This window comes from Centroberyx affinis, unplaced genomic scaffold (genome assembly GCF_046629955.1).
Source record: "Centroberyx affinis isolate AG114_WGS23_722 - 3 ecotype Tasmania unplaced genomic scaffold, CSIRO-AGI_Caff_v1 ptg003164l_1, whole genome shotgun sequence".
NCBI lineage: Eukaryota > Metazoa > Chordata > Actinopteri > Beryciformes > Berycidae > Centroberyx > Centroberyx affinis.
Window position 1 is genome coordinate 25,850 of NW_027281217.1, and position 23,043 is coordinate 48,892.

The 23,043-nt window shown below is 42.8% G+C and overlaps 1 protein-coding gene across 1 annotated transcript in view; it reads right to left on the reverse strand.

The window, feature by feature from the left end:
• The window catches only part of LOC139659935 (Golgi phosphoprotein 3-like), a 72,819-nt gene that overhangs the window by 22,460 nt on the left and 27,316 nt on the right, over positions 1-23,043 (reverse strand). Inside the window, exon 2 of the mRNA XM_071537957.1 lies at positions 11,524-11,655. Within this exon, the coding sequence (XP_071394058.1) occupies positions 11,524-11,655 (132 nt within the window). The remainder of the gene's footprint in view (positions 1-11,523; positions 11,656-23,043) is intronic.

Here is a 23,043-nt window from a genome sequence, read left to right on the forward strand (position 1 = left end):
TACTTCCTCTTGCGATACGTTATCGATACACTGGCGCCAAATATCGATATTTTTATTAAAACATGCAGGCGCTCTGAACGGATTCCCCTGCATTAAACCTGTTACCATTTTTACCAGAGTCACTACTTAATGACTCCTCGTGGTGGCGCTTATCAAATGAATGAGGGTAAAGTGAACTGAAGTTAATTAACTTGCGGTGAAGAAGACAAATAACTCACTCAAGGGGAAAATGGCGGACAGCGGGGGAAAGCAAATCAGAGAGGCACCCAGGGGGTTCCCCAAGCGCCGGCTGCCGGCTATTTAGCCGTCTACTCACCTCTGTCTGGCCGGCTACTTTTATCACTGAATGTCACTAAACGTACACACTATCAGAATTTGGTAGTGACAACCGAATTTATGAATGAGAGTGACTGCGCATATGTATGGTACATACTGGAGCAGACTGAAGTAAAATGACTAGACTGTGTCTGTACGGTTAACAGGAGTCACTCCATTCCTCCAATCTCGCGATGGCTCTGGCTATGGAAATAATGTCTGTAACCATAGTAACGTTTACCACTGCCTGTATTTTCAGTTTGTTTGACACCAGTAACACCAGTAACCAGAGGCGTCAATTTATCCATAAGATCTTAATAAACCACCACTGACACTTTCTCTTTTTCCACTGCAGGAACTTGATACTTTTAACCGCAAAATCTGGGCCGAGACCGCAGAACTGGTAGGAGCAACTGCAATGTTGAGGAATATAAAATTTGAGAATGTCCCACAACACTTACCTCCGTCTCTTTCAAATTAAGGATGATAATGTTACGTAACATAACGAGTGACGCGCCACGTAACAACCAGTTGTCCAGTTCCGTTCTGGTTCACACTACTAACCGAAACCGCTGTCAAATTGGGTAGTCAGTACCTGATTTTTTCAGGTAGTGAGTTTGGTTATAGAATGCGGTTGTCACTCTCCTTAATAACCGAACTGCGTGTGAAATTGCAAGGAGAGTTGTGAGTTTCATAGAGGTTTCAAAATAATAGCGATTTCTGCTGAACCTCTGATCGCGCAGCGAACGGTTGCCATGGTAACGATGGACTCAACTGAAGCATTACAGCTGAAACTACTGTATAACGCTAAATACAAGGCATTAGCTGAGGAGATCATTTTAGGGGCTTCATGTAACGCTCCTAAAGAAATTCCTGGCCTTTGATGTTACCACCCAAGTTTAACCAAGTCCCACTGACTCCATTTTGCCAATGTTCAAAATATAAATGGGAGAAGTAAAGGGAGGAAAAGGGAAAGATTAGAGGGACTTCTGTTTTAGGAGGTTTGTTAAACCCAGTATGCAGGTGTTATGACCATGTAAAATTGGGGGCATTTTGCCACTGCAAACATCCCTTAGCCGGCTACTTTTCCCATCTGGCTGGCTACTCAAAAATTTGGGGAACCCCCTGGGCACCACAGTTCCTGCTTTTTGCCTTTTTAGGGGTATTTTTTCTTCTTCAGTTACAGATATTGTGATGTATCGTAGATGAATTGTCTTGCAATATATCGAGTATCGCAGAATCGCTGTATCGTGATACCATCGTTATCGTGGGCAACGTATCGTGATAGTATCGTATCTTGAGTTACTCTGTGATTCCCACCCCTACTCTAAAGTGGCCTATTACCACAAGGTAATAACGTTACCTACCGTTAAAGTTTGTAGGGCAGTCAAAGACTAAATTGGTGCTACTAAAAAAAACTATGCTTAGAGCCCTGGGGCCGCACAATGGAGGAACAAATGTAGCCACACATGATTCGAGTAATTAGCGTAACTAACATAACTACTGGTATGTTCCCTTGTTACATAACATACACACTACATAATCCATTCTGAAATTACCAGTGGCTACCAGAGGTAATGAATACATAAACTGTATAATTAAATAATAATAAATAAATTAAAGCTGCAAGCAGCGATGATCGGGCCCTCGCACCTTCGTGCATGTCCGGGTGTGCCGCAGCCGCGGCGTCGTTACCGGACATTGACCGGTCGACGTGGCCCACACCATGAAAATTCCATGTAAATCAAATGATGACTGTCACACAAGGCTTATTTCCTGTTGCCAGTAGGTGGCGCTATGGCTATGACTCCTAATTGGCATGTAGATGTCCTCAGGCCTGGACTCTCGTCCAGCATGTGAAATCTGGTGCAGATCGGACAATGTACACTCAAGTTAACGCAGCTTCCTGTTGCATGGCGAAACATCGAAATTCGCCGCGCTGCCAGGGAAACGTCGTTTGACAAAAGCTCCCAACCTTCACAATGAAGCGTCATCAAGGTCCTACAGCTTTTCTGACCACATTTGAGGTGGATCTGGTCAACCCACTAGGAGAAGCACAGCAAAGTATAAAACATGGCATTTCCTGTTGCCAGTAGGTGGCGCTATGACTATAACTGAATATTGGCATGTAGATGTGTTCAGGCCGGGACTCTCATCCAACGTGTGAAGTTTGGGCCAGATTTGACTATGTACAGTCCAGTTACAAGCCACTTCCAGTTTCGTGGCAAAACATGGAAATTTGACGCCATGCCACGCCCACGCCGTGCGACGAAAACTCAAGCTTAGCACAACTTTTCATCGTCAAGGTCTTATATATACGCTGACCATGTTTGAGGTGGATCTGATCAACCCCCTAGGAGATGTTCGTTAAAGTACGACCCCTGCAAATGGCAAAAAATGCCCAAAAATGTCACAATAAATCCAAAATGGCCGACTTCCTGTTGGGTTTAGGGCATGGCACCAATTGACTTTCTGGACATGTGCCTACCAAATTTCGTACGTGTATGGGAAACGTACGGCAGGGGCTACTTCGTTGAAATTTTGTAGGGGGCGCTATCGAGCCATTTTGCCACACCCATATGTGAGACCCATAAAATACATAATTTTTCGCCACTTCTGACGCGTGTGCAAAGTTTGGTGAGTTTTCGAGCACGTTCAGGCCCTTAAAAATGCTTCACACGAAGTCGTGCTCAGGCTCTAATAAACCAGCACAAAAACAATAGGGTTTCAGCCCTACGTGCTTGAACCCCAAAGCCCTATATGACGCGTATCTCATAAATTATTATTGCAACAGGCAACTGAATTAATTTTGTTGCACAGTGTGTTTCTCTGTCTCCCTATCTAGGCTTGTTTGTCCCTGCCTGCCATTCTGTGACAAGGGAGGCGGCTCCTCCTGTCCCTCACTCAGGTAGAGAGAAACTTTGTCCCTCATTGTCGAACGGAGAATGCGAAATATCAGAGAATGTCAAACAGAGAAAAACAAATATATGATGCACCGCCAAACGTCTATAAATGCCAAGTGTGCCCACTTAAAATAAGAAAGGCGGAAAACTGGACAACAGTGTGGCAGTATGCAGAAGCTGCTGAGCAGCCGTGAAACACACATGCAGCACTACAAATCCTGCGACCCACACCAAACCACACCAGATTTGCTGTTGGAGAAAATGTAGCCTACCTGCTTCACCCTCTTCATCTGCAGGTAGTTCCAGTGATATTAGCGCTATTATAATAACAGAAATGTAGAGTGGCATATCGTTTGCAATGGAATTACAAATTACCACAGGTGGTCCTAAAATAGCCCACTCCCTTGCCTAGAAGAGCACAAAAGTTCATTTGTTTTTTTTAAGCAATTATACAGTACATGTTTACATTGTGTATATAACACTGCAGCAATGCATTATCAATAAACACCATGGCCAGTTTGACAGTATTATGTTGAGTTGACTGATTTTCACATTTTTTACCATCAACAACAAATTGGATTCCAAGTAGGATGTTATCAGGTCATTTAAAGGAACCATTTCAATGTAAATCTTTCTCTCTCCTGTAACTGGATTCTGTTGATTAGGCCTGCCTACTAGATTTCTTATTGCAACCAGTGTTAAGGATGTAGTAGAATTAAAATGGAACCTTTTCCATGAGACTAACCTCACAGAAAAACTTCAAATGAACATGACTTGTTAACAAATTACGTGTTGGTGGAACGGAAAGTTTTAAATGTATGTATTCCCAGCACGAAACGGTTACGCGAAGGAGACACGACTATAATCGGGAAGTAGTGTCACATTGAAGTAGTGTGGTGGCCGGGGTGGTGGAAGGGCGTATGCATTTGCCTTCGATGCCGGCGACAGGGGTTCGATTCCCAGCGTTTTCAAAGGACATTTCAACCGTAAGTCACATTTTAATTCTTAACTAACATTTTTCTTATTTAACCATGACCAAGCCCGTTCCCTAACCTTAACCAAGTTCTTTTACTTGTCTAAACTTAACCAAAGTTGTTTTACTTGCCTAAACTTAACCGTTAACCAACCTTTGGGACGTAGTTAAATTTGTGGTGGAGGAACGTATTTAAATTCGTGGCAGAGGAACGTATTTTAATTGGTTGCGGGGGACGTAATTTGGTTCGTGGTGGAGAAATTATTTATTTTCCCATAATACATGTCCACAGCACCTAAATCGCCACTTTAGAGTTCATGTTCATTTCACATATTTGTGTGAGATCATGTTGTTTTCCATTATATTGAATTGCATCGTATCATATCGCATTGATATCGTATCGCATCTACAGATGTCACTCGTTTCGTTTGTCTGCTTTACTGCCGCGTTACTACGGTGCTGACGTGGCGGTAAAGGTGGGGGCTGCACTAGACAACTGTAGACGCTAGGTGGCAGCAGAGTGCTTGAATCCTGTTGACAGAATTTTACTATATACCCCCTTTGCCACAATGTGGTCAGCAACGGCAGAGTGGCGCTGTCCGTATTTCCGCTGGTTGACTCCACAGGAAGTGGAGCTGTAGAACCCGCTGAGGCTATGTATGTTGTATGACTCCTAAAGAGAGACTTTTCATTTCGGCTGATATTGACCTTAAACAGCTCTTCTGTGAACTAAGTTAAATAAACTAAAGTAAGATATGTAACGTTAAGTTACTGTTTGACATCAATGAAGTGTTGTTTAGTGTTTATCTTGCGGCGCATTTTGTGCCCTGGTTGAGCTTGTTTCTCTGCCGGGTGCACATACTGTACTGTACACTCTGTCCCGGCTGCTCCGCTGGCAGCTCCGCTCAGGCTCCCCGGTCAGCGCGAGGCTTCCCTCTTGACTTCCCCTCTAAAGTCTGAATAAAGTTAGAGTCCAGTGCGGGACTGTGCTTGTCTACACAGTGCAGGTCACACGTAAATTTGGGCACAGCCGTAATTTAGACTCTATTAAAATTATTGGAAAGCATTTCTTTATCACATTCCAGAAACAACATTTAATCTGATGTATTGACGTGTAATTGAAAGAAACGGTTGAAAACTTGGGAGTGAAAAAATGGTGAAAAGTAGGGTACTGCACTGGCCATCTGCTATTGGCTGGTGTTTGTGCCAGGTGATGTCACCAGCTGTTGTACTCTATTGAAGGTGACATCACCTGGCACAAACACCAGCCAATAGCAGATGGCCAGTGCAGTACCCTACTTTTCACCATTAGGTGTCAGGCTTCACCACAGCTTTAGGTGGGGTTTGGTTACTCTTTAATGTGTTATCTGTCTGAGTTTCAAATGTTGACTTTCAAATGTGAGGGGTGTGAATTTCCTCAGGTCTTTGTTTGCCTCAGCGGGGGGGGGGGGTGGTCGGAAACTTTCTCGTGATTCCCAATTCAAAACATCTTACAATGTAGACTGTTTCAGAATCACTTTCAGAGGCCTGCAACAATTACATCGACCACTTGGACAAAGTGATACCGCAGGTCATTGTGTTAAATGGAGGTCCTACTGATATGTAGTAAATAAATGTAAATAAATGTAAAATAAAATTAACAGTAATTGCTTTAATAGCTCTCCTGCTGCTGCTTTCTGCCCTAGCCAGGCCAAAAGCTGTTGTAAATTTGACTGTAGCCTACTGTAGGACTGTCATTACTATACTTATTACTTAATAAAACCCTTGAATATTTCATTGTTGACTTCTGGTGATGGTTAATGCATTAAGATTCTTTTATGACACACTATTATTTATTGAAGTTGAGTAAAAGCTCTTTCACACCGAGTGCGAATTTCGGTGCGGATTATTCGCACGGAGATTTACAAAAAATGATTTTGTGGGTTATAATGGAAGCTTGCACACCAGGGCGGAACTTTCGTGCGGTAAGAAAAAAATTCTGAACCACTTTGTCTTCTGCGGCATTGCGTCTGCGAAAATATACACTTGACCAATGAAATCTTTTGCTTTCTATGTCACATTTTCAAATGTTGTCCCAGGCTGAAATAAATATGTGTGGCTTTCGATCGCTAAAAGGCTTGGGTACGAGGATGATGGTTAGGTCGTGCGCCTTTATGCACAGGTGAGGCAGAGGCACACTCTGATCCATGTTCACTCAGTGGACTAGGAAGGATAATATAGATATATAGGCACAAATTAAATTATCGCCTGCCAAACAGAGTATGGTAGCGCTGTCTGAGATTCTGTCCTTTTTTCAGTTTGTGGATTTGGGCGACACAACTCAAGAGTATCACAATGTACATGCAAGAACGGCCATCAGGTGCATTGTGATACAAGCGTCCAAGATAGGTTAATTTACATGAAACATTATCATCACCATCAGGCCATGAACGACCTCTATTTATTTCCTTAGTATATTGATGGTGGACAATTCCAGAGAGGGTCACATTGATTTTTCTACCTACAAAAAAAACCATCTTACAATGTAGACTGTTTCAGAATCACTTTCAGTTGTATTTTTACAGAATGTACATAATAATAGTCAGCAGGATTATTATTGCTTTATTGTTTTGTATGGTTTGACTGAGCTATTTTCTTTGTATTTTATAATTATTACTTGTCAGACGTGACTCTGACTGGCACACCTCTTCATTTAAAAGTGTCAAACCCGCTACAACAGTTATATACATGTAACATTGGGTGGGTCGAGTTTCAAATGTTGACTTTCAAATGTGAGGGGTGTGAATTTCCTCAGGTCTTCGTTTGCCTCAGCGGGGGGGGGGGGGGGGGGGGGGGTCGGAAACTTTGTCGCGATTCCCAATTCAATATTACAGGCACATTTACAAACGTGCTTGAGCAACAAAACGGCACAAAGAACTGAGCAATTAAATGATAAAACATTAACGAACTATAAGGTATTTAAAAAAAAAACATGACAGGCTCTTTCAATCATTGTGAATTTACTGCATGGAATCCTTGGAATTCGCCATTACGTGGCGCCAAGCTCACGTTTCCTACAGCCGACCTTACAGTGTTATATAGTGTTAAATCATAGGAAATAACCAGTATGGATAACATTTGCTAAATGTGAAATATTTGTAGATATATAATGAGCTCTGTCCATTAAATCCTTTTGGGGACGTGCTTTAGCACGGATGTCCCATGGAATACAGAAGCACAATATTGCGCAATTAATCTTTCAGTTTATCCACAGACAGAATATCTCACGTTTCATGTCCAGGAGCTCTGTCTCATCACACTGTTGTTCTAAAGGTATGCAATCATATGTGTGAAATTACTTTACATGGAGTTTTGATTGCGCTGAGTTGGTCAGTGGAAGAAAGGAGGAGAAGGAGAGGGAGAGACTTCACATCTGTCTACCAATGCCCTGTAGCCCGTCATACTGGTGTAAATTGCGGGTATGTTGCAGGGAGAAAATTGAAAAAAATGTATTTAGGTACAATACTCGTTTTTTTTAATTCTGAAAAGGCCTTAGAGACCATAGTATTTCCAGTGTTTCAGAAATTTTAATTTAAAATCTCAACGCCAGCCCATGGCCTATCGTGTTAATAGAAAAAAAATACACCAAAATACTGACATTACAATGGTTAAAAAGCCTATGCAGTGGATTTTACATGACGCGGTGCCAATCGACCCTGAGCAACGACTTGCAGTGTGTTTGAGGTGAAACTAGTTGCTGTTCTGGCTACAGCTGTGGAGAAAATAGACCATAGTTTGCATATGTTGTCTGTGAAGCGCTACCATACTCTCAGTTTGGCAGGTGATAATTTAATTTGTGCCTATATATCTATATTAGCCTTCCTAGTCCACTGAGTGAACATGGATCAGAGTGTGCCTCTGCCTCACCTGTGCGTAAAGGCGCACGGCCTAAACATCATCCCCGTACCCAAGCCTTTTGGTGATCGAAAGCCACACATTTATTTCAGCCTGGGACAACATTTGAAAATGTGACATCATAGAAAGCAAAAGATTTCATTTTCATTTTCACACCCCTCACATTTGAAAGTCAACATTTGAAACTCAGAACAGATTAAACTCAAGTGTATCACTCCCAAGTTTTCAACCGTTTCTTTCAATCAAATGTAAATAAATCAGATTAAATGTTGTTTCTGGAATATGATAAAGAAATGCTTTCCAATAACGTGTAACCTGCGCTGTGTAGACAAGCACAGTCCCGCACTGGACTCCAACTCACAACCTCGGACATGGGAGGCGGGCACGCTAGCAATGAGGCTATAACCCATGGGCGATAGTGTCTGTCGCCAGCACGCTGGCTACTGTTACATACGCATCCACATTTTGCGCAAATTATGGCATTCAAACTTTAGAGGGGAAGTCAAAAGGGAAGCGGAGCTGCCAGCGGAGCAGCCGGGACAGAGTGTACAGTACGTGCACCCGGCAGAGAAACAAGCTCAACCAGGGCACAAAATGTCACGGGGGCGCCATAAGATAAACACACTTTTTAATATTACATTCTGGAGGCCAGACTCTTATAATAGTTCACTTTCAACTTTATTATTATTGATTATTAAAACTGTGTCTGATAGAGAAGTCTAAACTGTGTTGACGGATGTTGGTTTAAATATAACACAAATGTGAGAGACAGAGAGACTGCATCTGGACTGCTCACGTGCCACCTGGTGGTAGTTGGTGAGCACTGCAACTACTCCTGGATAAATAATTTCACAACCTTCACTGCCGTTGCGGCATTGCTGCAGTACTGCCACGGTAATCAGGTCAATTGAAACGAGTGACATCTGTATACTGGGCTGAATTGAATCGTATCGAATCGTCGGCTGCATAAAATGTACTTTACATGAATCAGATCATTGATCACGTATCGAGATACGTATCGAGATACGTATTGAATCGTCTCAGAAGGAGAGATACACACCCCTAGAGAGGCTGCATTCAGCTCTTATGGTGGTCTCAGTGAGGACAAACAGGAAAGGCAGCATGGTGGGGGGAGTTGACATCAACCTGGCCTGGATTCCAACCAATTGTTGGAGCCAGCACAGCCAAAGTGAGCCTGATGGTTGACTGCAGCGCTGCCTACTAGCTCGCTGCAGCACTGCCTACTATTGGTCCATAATAGCCACTAGGAAAACAATCCTGTTTTATATCCGTTATATCCCGTTAAGTACACAATTATTTTGAAAATCGCCTTATGGACACACATTAGAAGTGAAATTAGCTACTGGGACCATAACCTCTTGTCGAAAAAATGTATTGACTTAATATTTTGAGTGAGAAGTTGGGTTGTGGTCCCATTGACTTGCACAGAGTTGGGCCAGGTTTGGAGTCTTTTTGCAGCCAGTCCCTAGCAGACGTTAGAGGAATTGCCGCCTGCTGCCACTTCCTTACTGGCTTCAAAATTCACCAGTGGTTTTGGCATAGACCACTGAAACACTAAACAGGAGCTGCGTGCTTTGTTAACACAGAACTAATAACAGAAGTAGTAGTAGTGTTTACATTCTCTGAAGCTCATGTTCTGAAGTTAAACTAGGCTATATGACACAGTTCTCGCTACCCGCCTGGAAGGCTATATGACAAAACGTATTCATAATGATCAGACGGGCTTTATTAAAACTCACCTGGCGTTGGTTAATATTCGTTATCTACTCCATGTCATTCATGCTGCTAAAGAGATCACCTCCCCTAGTGCTATTTTGTCCCTAGATGCTGAAAAAGCATTTGATAGATTAGAATGGGACTATCTCTGGACAGCGATGGATCGATTTGGTTTAAGCACGGATTTCATCAACATGACTACTACTATGACAGTTTTTGTATGTGCTAATCCCTCTGCAGTGGTTATTACTGGTAATAATTGCTCCTCACAATTCCCGGTCATTGTCACGTCAGGGATGTCCCCTTTCTCCTCTGTTTGCCCTTTCTCCCGAAAACATTTGTTAGTCCATCCCATCACTTGGATGGACTATATGTTGGTCACGCAGCCTCTTCAATTCCTCATTTGCTTTCCACATTCAATCTTTTTAGCTCTTTTTCTGGTTACAAAATTAATTGGACCAAGTCTGCATTGCTGCAATTAAAAATTCAGTAGCTGATCCGGTCTACCTGCCTGTTCATATACCAGTAGTGACACAATTTAAATACCTGGGTATAGATAAAGAAACAAACCCCAAAAACTGTAACTTGAGTGATTTATTTTGCTTTGCGCATCGGCCAAACAGCGTTTGTCAGAGCATCTGGTGTTTGGTGGGGAACCATCCCATAAGTAGACAATGCTCCACCCCATCCGTTCCATACATTGAAGGAGGGTGGAGTTAAGTGAAAATCAGTGATCCAGTAGAAATAAAGGTTATCCCGGTTGTTTGTATTGTGGAACAGCTTTATAATACACAAAGCTCTATGCAGGTGTCTATTTCGTTGTTTCATCTCATCTCCACTTTAAGGCATTTTTGGTGAATAAAAAGCTGGGATGTTGACTCCTCTCTGTTAGCTAATGTAGCCTCCACACACACATAAGGAGTGATTTTTTCTACCGTGAGATGTTTTGACAGGTACAGTCTTGTGCAAACGTGAGGCTGCATTCAAAGCACAGAATCGCAGACGGAGATACCGCAGCTTCTAAAATGCTTACCATTTGAAAACCGTGGCATTTTAACATGTGGCTAATAGTGACCTAAAAGGCTAAAAGTCCCTGATGAACTGTAACCATTTTGAAGTTTCATGAAAAGTAAATCAGCACTAAATCACATAGGGCAGAAAACTCACAGCAGGTGATTGACATCTGTCAATGGCAAAATACCTGATTTGGTGTCACTGATTGGGGTGTGGCCAGATGTTTCAACCCATAGAGATCACTGCAGATCAGTGGCCCATGTGATTTAGTATTGATTTTTTTGTTAATGGAGAGCACTACAAAGTCCTTTAGTTCTAAGTTCTTCCTTTTCTCTCGTGTAAACTATTAAATGGCTAGATTGGGCTCCGTATTGCTGCTTGCAGCTATAATTTAAAATGCAATTAGATTTTTTGTCAATATCTTTCAGCACTACTTTCAAGCATGTTGACTGCTGGCCACACCCCAATCAGTGATGCCAAAGCAGGTATTTTGCTAAATCTGCTGATGGAAAACACCTACTGTGACATCACTGATTAGGGTGTGCCCAGCAGTGCAACATGCTTGAAAGTCTCAACCCATCAAGAGAGCAGCAGCAATGTTCTTCCCTACGTGATTTAGTGTTGATTTACTCTTTAAGTATTGGATTTGACACTACAGGTCAAAAATGTTTCACTAGCTGGGCCTACCTTCCTGGCCAGCAGGCCTTTCCTCCTCATTCCACAGGCCTCCAGCTGCAGGCGTCCTCGAAGGGCCAGCTCGATCAGCATGCAGCCACGCAGCCCTGACGAAATGCAGTCATTCCAGAAAGAGGTGTAGCCCTACAACATAGAAAAGCCACATCAGACGACTGTTTTGTTAAAAAGTGTGTAAGTATATTACAACAAGCACATTAGAAAAGAGTATATAGTAGGGTTGTCACGATACCATTTTACCCTGCGATACTATACCAGCCAAAGTATCACGATACCGGGTAGTATCGCGATACCACGGAGAAATCTATTTTTTGTACAATCACAGGGACTTAGTGGGAGTAAAACAAGTGTTTAACATACATGCATTAAATGGTAACTACAGGTATTTAAGTTAACGTAGAAAAAAGGCACTTTTTGTTAAATAGAAGCAAAACTAGTAGGTGAACACTACTGGCCCCTTGACTAAAGGTAAGAAAGATGACAGATTTTCACTTTTGGGTGAACAATTACTTTACATGAGTGGTGCATGAATAACATGCATAATGCATTACATTGTTACTCTACTCTCTAAGTTAAAAATAAAGTAGTGAAACCAATATTTTTGTGAATAACGTGTTTATTAAGGGTTAAGTTCATTAAGTGAACAGTTCAGTCTGCCCTTCAAAACAAACTGAAACATCAAACAGACCCACTGGCCTTTTGTAAGAGCGTAAGAGAGAGAGAGAGTGTGTGTGTGTGTGTGTCTGTGTGTGTGTGGGGGGGTCTTTTTCACCAACTTGGTGGACTTCTGAAATGGCAATACCACTGGGAAACAGAACAGCATATTAAACATATGATAGAGCTACTTCAAAACTGTAGCTAAACTTAAGACTGAATGTAATTTTCAATGGTAATATTCAATGGAAGATTGTCACTAAGCAGGGCAGAAGTGTGGTTAATCAACAGCAGTCCTCCTACACCTACAGTACATTTCACTTAAGTCGTCTTTCACCGTTTCTCCTTCATTTGAGGCAAGGTTTTTGCCAGGAAAACAAGCATGTCCACCTTGTCTTGAGCCAATCCAACATGCTTTGGGCTGCAGATCACTCCTGAGGTGCTAAACACTCGTTCGGAGGCACAGCTGGATGCTGAAATGCACAAGTACTTTCTTGCACATTGTGAGAGGAGTGGTAGACTTCCTGCATTTAGTTTCCACCAGACAAGTGGGTTTTCTTCTGCACCAATCTCCTCCATTTTCGTGTAGATTTCCAGCTCTTTTTGAATTCTTAGTTGCGGTGTAATGGTCAATCTCTCCTCAGCTCTGAGGTCAGTGCTTTCTCTCTTCTTCCTTGTTTTGATGCTGGCTTTCTTTCACGTCGGGTTCCATTGACACAAAGGTGTGTTTGAAATGAGGATCAAGGAATGTGGGACAGTTGAGGGTAATCTGTAAATCTTGGTCTTAATATCGCTTCTTCAGATCCGCTGAAACTTCATCCTTCATTTCATGTGCAAGAGTGTGGGGTGTTTCTCTCCACTGAGGGCATCCATGAACTGTCGCAGTGGGCCAAGCACCTCCTTCACGGTTTCAAGGGTGGTGATGTCACTGTCCTTTGGCATCAGATGCCACTTCTTCCTGTTGTTGGCCAGGACACCACTCACAGCTTGCTGCTGCTCCAAAAACCTCTCTACCATGTCATACGCTGAGCTCCAGCGTGTTGGTTCATCATGAAGCAGCTTGTGCTTTGGTATATCCAAGTCTGTCTGCTTTTCAGCCAGCAGCCTAGTCATCTTTTGCTGCTTTTCCACCGCATGTTACCGGCTCAACTCGCCTCGGCTCGACTCGACTCTATTCGCTTTTGGTAGTAAGGTTTTCCACTGCAGATAGTACCCCCTCAATGTGCCCCACCCCCCACAACTGGTCGTCATAGCGACGCCGCAACGCTGCATGAAACGCGACACACACAGCAACAATGCAGGATATCGAAGGGATGGTGTTCTTGATTCTCGGTATGTGAAACAGATTTTATTTCAGAAGCGGCTGAAGGCAGCGAGACAGCAGACTGCTCTCAAAGGCGACACAAGAGGGTAAGCTAACCTGGTAGCTAACATTAGCATTATGTCCCGTGTCGCGATGACGATTTTCTCTGACCAATCAGTAGTCTGCATTGTTTTCACGTCACCTTTTGGTATCGCCTCAGCTCGCCTCAGCTCGCTTGGAACCTCGACAGAGGTGCTACGAAAAAAAGTACCAGGTACCATACTACCTAGTACCTGGTACTTTTTTTCGTAGCACCTCTGTCGAGGTGCCACCAAAAAAGGCGAGGCGAGTCAAGTCGAGTCGAACCGGTACCATGCGGTGGAAAAGCGGCATTAGATGACCTTGAGAAAGCGGAAATTGTTTTCCGTAGCCTGGACAGGCTGGCCGAAATCCTGTCAATGGCAAGTGATTTATTGGTGGTCAAATCTAGATTGTCCCCAAAAAATTTTATCCAGTTGTAGTCATGCGAAAAGGCTTTTGTGTTGTTTGATGCATTGTCAGTGGTGATACCTGCCATTCTGCTAATGTGCAAACTCCACTTTTCCACGATCATCTTATCCAGGGCCTCCCGTAGGCTTTCGGCAATGTGGTCACTGTTCAGCGCCGAACACCCCAAGCACCACGCTTCCATCTCCCAGCTCTCTGTTATCAGCTGCACCGTAACAGCCATATAGGCGTCCATGGCCCTGCTGGTCCACAGATCAGTAGTACAGGAGAAGTACTTGTTGGACCCTGCCACTGTGCCCTAACTGCCTCTCTGGTTTCCACATAAAGCTTTGGTATTTCCGTATACATGAAGAAGTTCCTCCCAGGAAGCTCATATCTGCTATTTAATTTCTTCAACAATTCCCTAAAGCCGGATTTGTCCACCGTGTATACTGGAATTTGGTCCAAACAAATGAATTCTGCCACTGCTCTGTTCAGTGTTTTGGCTTCCTTTGAAATTTTCTCATATTTTTTTTGCTGCTGAAACACTTCTGGTAGGGTCTGGGAGGGCTGCTTTCCTTTAACTGGGGTAGCTACTTGTTTCTGAAATGAGAGGGTTGGGAACGCATGCATTAATATGCATGCGTTACCCATTACAATAATTGTAATTGTATTATAATATAATACAATTACAATTATTGTAATGGGTAATGCCATTGTACTAATCATGTGGTGCTCAAGACCATACATAGATGGGGATATAACAAGGCTCCAGACTAACTTTTTTCACCACCATCCCGAAAAATAATTTCAACCGTCCCAAAGTCAGTGTAAACCGTCCAAAATTCTAAATGTTATCCTTTTACTTTGTTATTGTCATCTATAGTAGTTATTTACATAAAAACACACAACTCAAATGATTAGCTAATAAATTATTGTATTTTTATTTAAATATTTGCTTTGATTAAAAAAAAATCTTGGCATTAGTAGTTTTAATTTTTTGCTTTTGTTGTTCCTCCTTCAAACAACTGTATTTATTCAAGTTTCTTGCCAAAAACAAAATTTTACAAGATTACATTTGAACACATCATGATAACGTTATAATTTACCTTCGCCCAATACTAATTTTTACTGAATAGAGCTTGAACAGATCATAATGTAACTCAATGCAACCTAACGATAACGAGGAGCCGACAGCAGCTCAGTGAGGGTCAGCGACTAACGTTGCGGTAACCCGACATACAACATTAACGCTAGCAATCATTTCCTTATAGCTGATGACAGGCACTCCATTAGCTCGCTAACGTTGGCTAGCAACAGCACACGTTTTAAAAAGTTTATTCATTCATTTTTAATGGCAAGAAAACTGCTAGCTAACCTCATTTGCTCTTTGCAAAACACACACAAACACACACACGTATCACAGCGCTACTAGTTGCTTCCACAAGAGGGTGCGCTAATGTCAATATAATATTGTGACTGCAGAAACCAGTGAATTTGGGAACAGAGGTAAAACATTGTCCCGCTGGTAATGTATTCCGCGGTAGTAGCGTAAACTAAGACAATCACTGAAAAAATATTTTATTCATGTGTCGACGCCACTACAGATACGAAATCACTGAGCCACTTCCTGGTATGTATGAATGTACTGCACACCAACCTAGAGCTGGATTATGCTTGTGTAATTTATACCGTACTGCTTAGTGTATAAGCGCACACTGCGTTTTCCTTGTGCAGGGGTCTTAGGGCTCTGTGTGGCCTAAAGAGCACATACCACAATTCCCCTGTGCATTGCAAAAAGCGATATGCACGAACAGACAAAAGAATGAATGAACAAATGAACACACAGAGCCTAGTTCTTATAGAGGTGCTCCCAAGCACCTAAAATAACTTGCCTGTGCTTAAGGAAAGGTCTTTGGCATTGGTCACAAAAATCATTAACACAGGGTCTTACTGTCTCCGTCCAAAAAACACAGTTGTGTTGAGGAAAACCTACAATTCACAGTTCATTCTCAAGTGTGTTGTCCAGGACACTAAAGGTAAAAATGCTTCATTTAACTGCCCAGATAACTGCACTTAAGGAACCGATATGACAGGATGCCAGCTATTTGTTTTTCATATCCTCTGATAGACCTGTCTGCCAGCTTGATATTGCTCTAGCTCTATACTCAACTTCACCCTTTATCTAAATCACAAGTCCCATACTGGAGAATTAGCAATGTAAACGAAAAGAATGTAATAGGCGTATAATGTTTATTGTCGTTGCTGTGTATTGTTGCATTTTTATTTTCATTTTACTGTGTATGTATGCATGTCTGTGTATATGTTTGCATTTGTTTGTTTTTTTTAAACTTTTGTGATAATGACTGCGTATTGTGCATATTGTATTGTATTTTAAGGAAACACCAAGCATTTTTATTTATATATATATATATATATATTTATTTTTTTTTGTGTTTTTTTTCAGTATATATACACACACACACGTGTAGTTGAGATCAAAGTCGTATCTCATTTCATCATGAGGCATCCAAGCTCTTTCTGATGATTTCTTTTTGTATTTAACCATTATTTAACCAGGAAAGCCTCATTGAGATACAGGACCTCTTTTACAACAGGGACCTGGCCAAGAAAAAGCAGCATCAATGACAGGTTTAAAGGTTACAGACACACAACATTAGTAAATATAAAGCATAAAAACATACAATAAAATAACTTTAACCTGATGTTTTGCACTAGACCGTGCACGGGCCGTAGGGCATGTAATTATTGTTCATTACTCATTAATAGGGTGAAATTTTCAATAAATCTGGTCATGTTACACATCGTTCGAAAGGAGCGAGTCTCGCGAGTCGATCGAAGCCAACCGTTCTAGGATCACAGAGACGCAGCAAGAGCAAACACAGCTTGTGTGTAAAGAGTGCACAGAAAACAAACCAAGACAAGATGGGAGCTCCCTACTTTCAATGTCGTCTGGAAGTCCAAAAATAACATGCATCATGGTAATCTTGGTATCCAGATCAAGGCAAGGGTCCAACAAACAAAACTAGCCATTGCATTTAGTCACACAAACATGCTGACTCTGGAAATCATCAATAAAACGCCCTTTGTTGACTTTGCAAGTCTCTGAAGTAGACATTGTTTGTGTCCGGTTTAGCGTTTGTAACGCTTGACGACGGAGGGCTACATGTGAAAGCTTACTCTCTCTGTAATCTATAGACTCTTTGGAACAAATCAAGCCATCCCACATGATTCTGCGATCCGTATTGGCTAAACAGTGTGTCAGTAAAGCGAACCAGCGCTTCCTTGGCTATCGGCAAACCAGGTGAGTCAAGTTAGCGTCTACGTCATACACATCGAGCCAATGGCAGACGAATAGATTTCTGACTGACAAGTCTTACAGCCAATGAGATTCCGATTCCAACGATGTATAACATGTTATGGTTCAGCAAGAGGGCATGCTTTACAGTGTCGGCGTAATACAGGTGGAGAGTTTTGGCTGTTTTCCATTGCGCACCGCTTTCGAACACTGAGCGCGTTACGCACAGAATACAGCGCTTCTACGCCGGCAAAATACTTTTGTTGACCATTCTTTTGGATTTTGTTGCCATTTTACAATGCCGAAAGCAAAGCAAAAGACTCGGTATACCGTGGATGAAGCCGTGGAATTGGTTACCCGTCAAAGTGATGTGGATGAAGACATATCTGACGATGAATCCGGTACTAGCAGCAGCATTGACTCCACAGCGGAGGATATGTTTCTCCAAGGACTTGATGCTGTGCTAGATTGGTGAGTATCTAAATACATTTTCAAAATGTTATTTATTCAATGCGTTTATGAATAAGGAGTAGGCTTGATTTTCCATAATTAAAATGGCATGTGGATTTGTGGGATATGTTTGATGCATACAAAGGTGATGTAATGCAGATATCATAGCTTGGTACTTACTTTCATGACGCCGATTTATAAAATTCAATAATATGATTTATATAGTACTATAACCTATTGATTTTCCAGCCAGCCAATGTATTCCTTTCTATTTATGAATGCTATGTTACAGTGTAATAAACAATGAGAAGTCTATACAAAGGTGTTTACTTGGAACAGAGTAGAGACCTGAAACTAGGGGTGGTGGTAGACAATGGGTGTTCATTTGCATTAGAGTGGTCACCTGAAACTGGGGGTGGGGGGCAGACAGTAGGTGTTTATTTGCATTAGGGAGGTCACCTGAGACTGGGGGTGGGGGGCAGACAGTAGGTGTTTATTTGCATTAGGGAGGTCACCTGAGACTGGGGGTGGGGGGCAGACAGTAGATGTTTATTTGCATTAGAGTGGTCACCTGAGACTGGGGGTGGGGGGCAGACAGTAGATGTTTATTTGCAGCAGAGTGGAGACCTGACAATGGGGATGGGGGGATTTGATTCAAATTGCAGTCACTGCACCTCAATAAGTGGATCAGTAAATAAGATGGCTAATGTTTGTTACTATGATTTTTTACATTAGCCCTTCATCAGATGAGGAGCCATCTGATGAGGACTGGGAGCCAGAGACCACCACACCACAGAGGAAGCGTAGCCGTTCTTCACTGGCCACCACCTCCCCCGCTGAAGAGCCCTCCACCTCAACAGCTGCAGCATCACAGCCAACCCCCCCTGCTGTTACTGTCTCCAAGACCTCCCCCGCTGCTGCCAGAGGTGGCAAGGGGAGAGCAAAGAGAGGAAGGGGGGGCAGGGGAAGAGGACGAGGGAGCAGATCTCAACACACTGCTTCCACCAGCAGCTCTGAGGACAGATGGCGCAATGTAGATGAGGCAGATGTTGACCCACCACAGCCAGTCTTCAGGCCTGCCAGAGCACCTGGACCACAGGTGTCCTCCACTGCATCCTACAGTCCACTGCAGTTGTTTCAGCTGTTCATGTCGTCCTCAACGCTGCAAACAATTGCAAACCACTCAAATGCCTATGGTACCAAGAAACAAGAGGGGAAAGCCAGGCCATGGCATTTGATCACACTGCAAGACATGTACTCCTTCCTGGCACTTGTGATTTACATGGGTTTTGCCAGATTCTGCTCACTCACAGACTACTGGAGGAGGTCCGAGCTGTACGGCCTGCAACTGCCCAGCAGGATCATGTCATGCAGGAGATTTCTGGCCATCACATTTGCTCTCCATCTCAGTGATCCAAAGGTGGATGCTGAGAATGAGAAGAAGAGAGGAACAGCAGCCTTTGACCGGTTGTGCAAAATCAAGCCACTGTACAACAGCATTAGGGAAGCCTGCATGAGCAATTTCCAGCCATCACAGAACATCTCCATAGATGAGAGAATGGTGGCATCAAAGGCCAGAATTGCACTCAAGCAATATATGAAGGACAAACCTACAAAATGGGGATACAAACTGTTTGTCCTGGCAGACTCCCTGTGTGGTTACACCTGGAACTTTTTTGTGTATGAAGGAAAGTCCCCTGTCCAGCAGGGCAAGGGTCTTAGCTATGACTCTGTTGTGATGCTTCTCGAAGAAAAGCTGTTGGGCACAGGCTACAAGTTATATGTGGATAACTTCTACACGAGCCCCACACTTTTTAGGGACATCCTCCAAAAGAAGGTAAAGGCTTGTGGCACTATCCGGACTAACAGGATTGGCTTCCCAAGAACCACAGTGAACGCCTTGCCCAAAAACGCTCCCAGAGGAAGTCTGCGCTGGATCAGAGATGGTGACCTGCTGTTTGTGCAATGGAAGGACATACGGGAAGTGTCCATGTGCTCTACCATCCACAAAGCCTTTGGAGGAGACACTGTCCAAAGGAAAGTGAAGGGAAATGATGGACAGTGGTCACGCAAGGATATCCCTGTTCCAGCAGCAGTGAAGGACTACAACAAGAACATGGGGGGAGTGGATATCTCTGATGCCCTGATTGGGTATTACAACGTGATCCACAAGACAAAGAACTGGTACAGGACTTTTTTTCTACCACTTTGTCGACATTGCAGTCGTGAATGCCTACATCATCCACAAGGAGTTGGCCAAGGCAAAAAAAGAAAAAGCTCTTACCCAGAAAGCATTCCGGGAGACACTTGTCTTGGAGCTCTTCAGGATCGGCTCACCATCCACAGCTACACCTCCACCACCTCCCCCTGCTCCTCCTGGTGCTTCTCACAAACTAGCGTACATTGCAGGTGACAGCACGGCTGGTAGGCGGAAGTGCAGGCACTGCCACCAGAAAACCCCTTTGAAGTGTGTGTCCTGTGATACACCATTGTGCCTGTTGCCGAAGCGGGATTGCTTCAATGCCTGGCACGATCTGAACAACCTGTGAGGCAATGACCCTGCTTGCTTCAAAGCACTTCTGTGCAACCATTGTAAATAGTTCGATGTAAACAGTTCTGATGTGTGAATGTGCAAAAAATATTTTCTCAAAGAACTTTTAGATATATATTTTTACTTGGTGCAATACTTTTGTATTATATTTTACAACAGTATTTTTTATTTGTTTTTTTGGTCAATTATTGCACAATATTTTTTGTACATTTATTGTACTTTTCTTACGCTTTGTACTTTTACATATATATACAGTATTTTTGCTTGGTGCAATACTTTTATTATATTGTACACGTGTTATAGTGTACAAGTTGGTAAATTTATATTTCTTATTTGTATAATTGTGCTCTTCTGTATCAGATACAGCCCTTCAAAAATAAAGAAAACTATTTGCACTGAAGTTATTTGGTTTGACTCTGTTCTTCTACCTAAAGTGTTATGTTTGGTATGTTTTTCAGTCACATAAAAATCATTTGGATAATGGTAAGCCCATTTGGCCACTTTTGGAGAGGTTTTGGGTGACTAAGAGATGACCAAAAAAAAAAAAAAGATTTCTAAAATAGAACAAAGGTTTTTTTATGAGTAATTTGTGTGGTATTGTTGAAATAAACAAAAAAAAATAGTATTATATACCTCTAAAGACCCATAATGTCATTTGGTTACCAGGTGCCCATTTGGAGTCTCCAAATGGCCATTTGGAAATCCGCCTAGATATTACCCTACAAAAAACATTGCTAAATACTCATATTTTGTTGTTTTTCCATCTACTTTGAACCTGGATTTGGTCAGGCCTGTGGCTGTGGCTCCATTGAGTTTCTAGGCTGAAGTACCACAGCCACAGGTAACTGTCTACACTCAAAAAGTGTTTTTCTTTTAGGCGGAAATGAAATTGCAATTTCCACTGTGTTTGAGCTGGTGTTACTCAGTGTCAGTAACACTTAGAGTAATTCTGACACTTGGAGAAGAAACTTCCAAGGCTTAGCTTTCAGGAATGATCAAGCTTTTGCCTGTAGTCATAGGGGTTCAAGAACAGTAACCATTTTATTTTGGGTATGTCATTTTCAGCCTTGTCTTCAGAAATAGGGTGGCTATCCATCAGGTTAACTCCCTTCTGGGAGATCCAGTGTGTTCTCCCACAGGGCTCATTCAAATAAAGATTAGGGCTGAAACGATTAGTTGACTACATCGATTACGAAAAGATGTTGACATGGATTTTTATCACCAACGCGTTGCATATCTTTACATTTTCAGGCTGCATCAGGGCTATATACAGTCAATGATGCAATGCACAAAGGCAGCGCTAGGTGGCAGCAATGCTTAAAATGTCCATCTGATCGACATGCAGTAGAGAGGCAAAGAAGACGTTTCCCTAATCCCTAATTTCCCTTAGATGGCTGAAAATACCATGGAAAATATAACCAGATCTGCAGGACATTCAAATAAATAAAATAAATGTACCACGAGACTGCGAGTTTCAAAAGCTCTATCAGAAGTTTTTTCAGCTCTAAAGCATAGACGCTCTGAAGCCAATACTACAGCAGAGTGAAACCTCTGGAGAATAGAATGGCACCACACCAACATTTAAAACAAAAGTATCCCGGAGCAACTTCTGAAACGATAATAGTTGGTGAGTAACGTTGTTTATGCTACCTGGCTGTCAGTGATGAGTAACGTGACTACAGACCTATATGTGATGCTCGCTGTGGCTAGTTATAGTTAGATAACAAGCAGTGATGAGCGGGCCCTCGCAGCTGTGTGCAAGTCGGGGTGTGCCGCAGCCGCGGCGTCGTTACCGGACACCGACCGGTCGACGTGGCCCACACCATGAAAATTCCATGTAAATCCAATGATGATTGTCACGCAAGGCTTACTTCCGGTTGCCAGTAGGTGGCGCAATGACTGTGACTCCCAATTGGCCTGTATATGTCCTCAGGCCTGGACTCTTGTCCAGCATGTGAAATCTGGTGCAGATCGAACAATGTACACTGAAGTTAACACAGCTTCCCGAAACATCGAAATTCACCGTTCCGCCAGGGCAACGCCGTTCGACGAAAGCTCCCGATCTTCACAGCTAAGCGTCATCAAGGTCCTACAGCTTTTCTGACCACATTTGAGGTGGATCTGGTCAACCCGCTAGGAGAAGCACAGCAAAGTTTAAAACATGGCATTTCCTGTTGTCAGTAGGTGGCGCTATGACTATAACCGAATATTGGCATGTAGATGTGTTCAGGCCGGGACTCTCATCCACCATGTGAAGTCTGGGCCAGATTTGACCATGTACAGCGGAGTTACAACCCACTTCCTGTTTCGTGGCGAAACATGGAATTTTGACGCCATGGCTTTTGATAACTTTTCATCGTCAAGGTCTTTTATACACGCTGACCAAGTTTGACGTGGATCCAATCAACCCCCTAGGAGGAGTTTGTTAAAGTACGACCCCTGCAAATGACCAAAAATGCCCAAAGATGTCACAATTAATTCAAAATGGCCGACTTCCTGTTGGGTTTAGGGCATGGCGCCAACTGACTTTTTTTTAAGTCTGGACATGATACATGTGCCTACCAAGTTTCGTACGTCTAGGGGAAACGTACGGCGGGGGCTATGTCGTTGAAATTTTGTAGGGGGCGCTATTGAGCCATTTTGCCACACCCATGTGCGAGACCCACAAAATATATAATTTTTCGCCAATTCTGACGTATGTGCAAAGTTGTGCAACTTTTCGAGCACGTTTAGGCCATCAAAAGTGCAATT